This window comes from Scylla paramamosain, unplaced genomic scaffold (assembly GCF_035594125.1).
Source record: "Scylla paramamosain isolate STU-SP2022 unplaced genomic scaffold, ASM3559412v1 Contig31, whole genome shotgun sequence".
Taxonomy (NCBI): domain Eukaryota; kingdom Metazoa; phylum Arthropoda; class Malacostraca; order Decapoda; family Portunidae; genus Scylla; species Scylla paramamosain.
Window position 1 is genome coordinate 603,665 of NW_026973696.1, and position 6,336 is coordinate 610,000.

Genomic DNA, 6,336 nt, shown 5'->3' on the forward strand with positions numbered 1-6,336 from the left:
AAGAAAAAACAAGACTACTACTACTACTACTACTACTACTACTACTACTACTACTACTACTATTACTACTCACCTTTCCACCTGTCCAATCATTAACTTCAAACTGTAGGAGGAATCAAGACTATATTTTGTAACTTCACCAGGACTAGCCCCCTCCCTGTAGGCTCTGTTCGGGGGCTGGGTGAACCGAAACATAGTCCCTTCCTTCTGCTTCATTTCTGGGAGCTGTGGGGCTGGGGGTGGCTGTGTGGGGGGCTGTGAAGTGGGTGAGGTAATGAGCTGGGGGGCTAATGGGTCTGTGGTGCTGTGTGGGGCTGTTTGTGAGGCTTCTGTGATGTTTGAGAGGCCTGTAATGTTTGAGAGGTCTGTGGTGGTTTGTGAAGGGGCTGTGTTAGCTGTGGTAGGCTGTGGTGTTGCTTTAGTGGTGTCTGAAGACTGTAGGGCTGTGTTAGGGGCTGTGTTACGGACTGTGTCAGGGGCTGTGTTAGGGGCTGTGTCAGGGGCTGTGTCAGGGGCTATGGAGGGCTGTGAGGAGGTGGAGGGGCTGCTGTGTGTGTATCTGTGTGTCTTGGAAGATCTGAAGCCAGCGACAGGCATTAATTCTGCTGCCGAACACACTCGACCTGGAAAATAAGGAGAGAATTAATGCTTGATAATAATAATAATAATAATAATAATAATAATAATAATAATAATCTATCTGAATTAATGGCTGATAATATACTAATAATAATCTATGTCTGTCTGTCTGTCTGTCTGTCTGTCACTATATCAGGCTGGTAATCCCACATGGGGAGGCCCAGACAAGAGGCACACACATACACACATGATGGTAGTAGTAGTAGTAGTAGTAGTAGCAGCAGTAGATGACAGATACTACCACTACTACTACTACTACTACTACTACTACTACCACCACCACTACTACTACTACTACTACCATTGCACATCCAAGCTCAGGCAACGCACAAACACACAAACGCAAACCACCATCACACTGGCTTGTAAGTCTGAAGAAGGAGACCCACCCGTATTGAAGAGGCTGGACAGAAACCTTTAATTTGAGACACAGTGGGGAGGCTGTAAGGAGGGGAAAAATTTGTAGTAAGGCAGCAAATGGCAGTCAAGCTGTAGCCAAGAATTAACCAGAATTTTTGGCGCGGTATAACTGAAAGAGAGTGAAAGACTACCACCACCATCACCACCTTTCCACCTGTCCAATCATTAACTTCAAACTACAGGAAGAATCAAGACTATATTTTGTAACTTCACGAGGATAAATATTCAGTAAGGAGCAAAAATCTTCTCAATATAATTTGTGGGCAAGTCTTCACTTACAAACTTCTTACCACAACACGATTTCCAAGCAAGTCTTCCGAGGGTTTAGGCCAGCGAGGGCACAGCAAACACCATTGCAAAGAATTTTAACAGGTAGCATGTAGTCAGAGGGTGTAAGAGAGGGAGGAACAAGCCATGAATCGTCCAAGGTATAGAGTTTTTAGCAAAGGGTTGAGCGAAAAGTTCAGCTTTAGCGATAGATGTGATAGTGGAAAATGCCATTGCAAGAATTTTAATAATTTTAATAGGTAGGATAAAGTAGTCAGAGGGTGGAGGAGAGGGAGGAACAAGCCATGAATCGTCCAAGGTAGAGTTTCCAGCAAAGGTTTGAGCAAAGAGTTCAGCTTTAGAGATAGATGCGGTAGCAGTGGTGCCATCTGGTTGAAATAAAGGAAGGAAAGAAGATGAAGCAAAGTTATTGGAGATATTTTTCGCTAGATGGCAGAAGTCACAAGGGGGAGTTAGATACTGAAAGATTCTGACATTTTCTGTTAATGAAGGAGTTTTTGGCTTGTTGGAGAAACAGACTTGGCATGGTTCCAGGAAGAAATATAAAGTGCATGAGATTCTGGTGATGGAAGGCTTAAGTACCTTTTGTGGGCCACCTCTCTATCATGTACAGCACGAGAACAAGCTGTGTTAAACCAAGATCTGGAAGGTTTAGATCGAGGAAAAACAGCAAGGAATGTACGCATCCACGCCAGACACTACTACTACTTTTTTTTATGTAGGAGTGACACTGGCCAAGGGCAACAAAAATCCAATAAAAAAAATATGCCCACTGAAATGGCAGTCCCATAAAAGGGTCAAAGCAGTGGTCAAAAATTGATGAATAAGTGTCTTGAAACCTCCCTCTTGAAGGAATTCAAGTCATAGGAAGGTGGAAATACAGAAGCAGGCAGGGAGTTCCAGAGTTTACCAGAGAAAGGGATGAATGATTGAGAATACTGGTTAACTCTTGCATTAGAGAGGTGGAAAGAATAGGGGTGAGAGAAAGAAGAAAGTCTTGTGCAGCGAGGCCGCGGAAGGAGGGGAGGCATGCAGTTAGCAAGATCAAAAGAGCAGTTAGCATGAAAACAGCGGTAAAAGACAGCTAGATATGCAACATTGCGGCGGTGAGAGAGAGGCTGAAGACAGTCAGTTAGAAGAGAGGAGTCGATGAGACGAAAAGCTTTTGATTCCACCCTGTCTAGTAGAGCAGTATGAGTGGAACCCCCCCAGACATGTGAAGCATACTCCATACATGGACGGATAAGGCCCTTGTACAGAGTTAGTAGCTGGGGGGGTGAGAAAAACTGGTGGAGACGTCTCAGAACATCTAACTTCATAGAAGCTGTTTTAGCTAGAGATGAGATGTGAAGTTTCCAGTTCAGATTACAAGTAAAGGACAGACCGAGGATGTTCAGTGTAGAAGAGGGGGGACAGTTGAGTGTCATTGAAGAAGAGGGGATAGTTGTCTGGAAGGTTGTGTTGAGTTGATAGATGGAGGAATTGAGTTTTTGAGGCATTGAACAATACCAAGTTTGCTCTGCCACAATCAGAAATTTTAGAAAGATCAGAAGTCAAGCGTTCTGTGGCTTCCCTGCGTGATATGTTTACCTCCTGAAGGGTTGGACGTCTATGAAAAGACATGGAAGAGTGCAGGGTGGTATCATCAGCATAGGAGTGGATAGGACAAGTTTGGTTTAGATCATTAATGAATAATAAGAAGAGAGTGGATGACAGGACAGAACTCTGAGGAACACCACTGTTAATAGATATAGGAGAAGAACAGTGACTGTCTACCACAGCAGCAATAGAACGGTCAGAAAGGAAACTTGAGATGAAGTTACAGAGAGAAGAATAGAAACAGTAGGAGGGTAGTTTGGAAATCAAAGCTTTGTGCCAGACTCTATCAAAAGCTTTTGATATGTCCAAGGCAACAGCAAAAGTTTCACCAAAATCTCTAAAAGAGGATGACCAAGACTCAGTAAGGAAAGCCAGAAGATCACCAGTAGAGCGGCCTTGACGGAACCCATACTGGCGATCAGATAGAAGGTTGTGAAGTGATAGATGTTGAAGAATCTTCCTGTTGAGGATAGATTCAAAAACTTTAGATAGGCAGGAAATTAAAGCAATAGGACGGTAGTTTGAGGGATTAGAACGGTCACCCTTTTTAGGAACAGGTTGAATGTAGGCAAACTTCCACCAAGAAGGAAAGGTAGATGTTGACAGACAGAGCTGAAAGAGTTTGACTAGGCAAGGTGCAAGCATGGAGGCACAGTTTCGGAGAACAATAGGAGGGACCCCATCAGGTCCATAAGCCTTCTGAGGGTTTAGGCCTGCGAGGGCATGGAAAACATCATTGCGAAGAATTTTAATACGTGGCATGAAGTAGTCAGAGGGTGGACGAGAGGGAGGAACAAGCTCAGAATCGTCCAAGATAGAGATTTTAGTAAAGGTTTGAGCGAAGAGTTCAGCTTTAGAAATAGATGTGATAGCAGTGGTGCCATCTGGTTGAAATAGAGGAGGGAAAGAAGAAGAAGCAAAGTTATTGGAGATATTTTTGGCTAGATGCCAGAAATCACAAGGGGAGTTAGATCTTAAAGGTTTTGACATTTTCTGTTAATGAAGGAGTTTTTGGCTAGTTGGAGAACAGACTTGGCATGGTTCCAGGCAGAAATATAAAGTGCATGAGATTCTGGTGATGGAAGGCTAAGTACCTTTTTGTGGGCCACCTCTCTATCATGTATAGCACGAGAACAAGCTGTGTTAAACCAAGGTCTAGAAGGTTTAGGATGAGAAAAAGAGTGAGGAATGTACGCCTCCATGCCAGACACTATTACCTCTGTTATGCGCTCAGCACACAAAGACGGGTCTCTGACACAGAAGCAGTAGTCATTCCAAGTACTACTACTACTACTACTACTACTACCACCTCCACACCTGACAGAGGGATCATCCGCTTCAGTTCCGCCTCCTCCACGTGCTGGGTGAGAGAGATCCACTTCCTCCAGGACTCAAGTGGATAAGGGCCAAGGAATCGATCCATCTGCTGTAAATTTGAACGGATTCTCTCCACCTCATCCACATTTGGTTCTGTTGAAAGTGGAGTGGGTGAGAGAGAGAGAGAGAGAGAGAGAGAGAGAGAGAGAGAGAGAGAGAGAGAGAGAGAGAGAGAGAGAGAGAGAGAGAGAGAGAGAGAGAGAGAGAGAGAGAGAGAGAGAGGAGAGAGAGAGAGAGAGAGAGAGAGAGAGAGAGAGAGAGAGAGAGAGAGAGAGAGAGAGAGAGAGAGAGAGAGAGAGAGAAATAATAATTCTAAACTAACAAAAGAACAATTATACACAAAATGTAAAAAATAAGAATTATATACAAAAAAAATAAATAAATTCATCCACTTATCCAGCCATCCACATACAAACACACTATTCATCCACCCATCCACTTACCTTCCACTTTCAGGTCCTCGGCAACCGGGTCATAATGCCTAACCACAACCTCTCTGGGGCGGAAGAAGTGGAAGAAACCCGTACGTGGAGCTGTGTCCCCTTGGAGGCTGACTGCACTGTGGAGGAGGAGGAGGTGGAGGTGGTGGTGGTGGCGGTGGTGGTAGTGGTGGTGGTGGTGGTGTTTGTAAGGCAGCAATGTATGTAGTTATACTTCATGGACTCTCTCTCTCTCTCTCTCTCTCTCTCTCTCTCTCTCTCTCTCTCTCTCTCTCTCTCTCTCTCTCTCTCTCTCTCTCTCTCTCACACACACACACACACACACACACACACACACACACACACACACACACACACACACACACACACACACACACACACATGCACACAGTTTAGTTAAGTTTAATTAGCTTACTGACCACAGCAAGCACACACACACACACACACACACACACACACACACACACACACACACACACACACAGATGCACACAGTTTAGTTAAGTTTAATTAGCTTACTGACCACAGCAAGCACACACACACACACACACACACACCTGAAATAAACAAAATGGAGGCCAGGAGGAATCATCTTCACTCCCCTAAATCGCTCGCCAACATTCCAGAAGTTCACGTCAATTCCAAATTCCGTTCCTGGCGGCATTCCTAGCATGACAAGTGTGGCGCCTTCCTGTGCCAGATGCCGCGCCACGTCCTGCTGCGACATGCCTGCTGGGGAGGGTATGTGGTTAGGTTACGTTAGGTTAGGTTAGGTTAGGTTAAGTTAGTGTGGTTAGATTAGGTTAGGTTAGGTTAGGTTAGGTTAGTATGGTTAAGTTAGGTTAGGTTAGGTTAGGTTAGGTTAGGGTAGGTTAGGTTAAGTTAAGTTAGGTTAGGTTAGGTTAGGTTAGGTTAGGGTAGGTTAGGTTAGGTTAGGGTAGGTTAGATTAGGTTAGGGTAGGTTAGGTTAAGTTAAGTTAGGTTAGGTTAGGTTAGGGTAGGTTAGCATGGTTAGGTTAAGTTAGGCTAGGTTAGGTTAAGTTAGGCTAGGCTAGGTTAGGTTAGCATGATTAGGTTAAGTTAGGATTGGTTAGGTTAGGTTAGGTTAGGTTAAGTTAGGCTAGGTTAGGTTAGCACTGTTAGGTTAGGTTAGCATGGTTAGGTTAGGTTAGTGTGTGTATGGTTTGGTTAGGTTAAAGTTATAAATTATCACAGGCTGGTTAGGTAACACAAGCATTAATATTTACCCACAATACGTCCTACAAGAGTCACTCACAGCTTTCAACACCACGTCCACCAAACAAAAACATTCTCATATCCATTTATTTCACCGTAATACAAAAAAAAGTGGTTTTCTCTCTCCTTTTTAAATTAAGCGCGACTTTTCACCAGTAGGATCACCCATCAAACGTTCCTCATTCTATTTGTTACCCCCAATCCTTCCCTGCTACCTAGTCTGACCCATATTCTCATAAATAAAATGTAGGAGGGAATTGCGCCATGTTGGGACCGCCTGCGTGGACAGCCCGGCAGACAGACAGACAGACAGACACGTGTTTAATTACCTACCGGC

The 6,336-nt window shown here is 44.2% G+C and overlaps 1 protein-coding gene across 7 annotated transcripts in view; it reads right to left on the reverse strand.

Annotated features, from left to right (window-relative positions):
• LOC135097783 (protein AAR2 homolog) overlaps positions 1-6,336 on the reverse strand; it is a 41,217-nt gene that overhangs the window by 2,102 nt on the left and 32,779 nt on the right. For 3 of the 7 annotated variants that reach the window (XM_063999827.1, XM_063999828.1, XM_063999825.1), the window contains 4 exons: positions 5,321-5,492; positions 4,767-4,882; positions 4,264-4,416; positions 74-623 (listed from right to left, as the gene is read on the reverse strand). In XM_063999827.1, the coding sequence (XP_063855897.1) occupies positions 74-623; positions 4,264-4,416; positions 4,767-4,882; positions 5,321-5,492 (991 nt within the window). Of the gene's footprint in view, positions 1-73; positions 624-4,263; positions 4,417-4,766; positions 4,883-5,320; positions 5,496-6,010; positions 6,291-6,336 lie in introns of those variants that run through there. The other 4 variants (XM_063999826.1, XM_063999830.1, XM_063999824.1 and 1 more) reach the window with 2 other exon arrangements.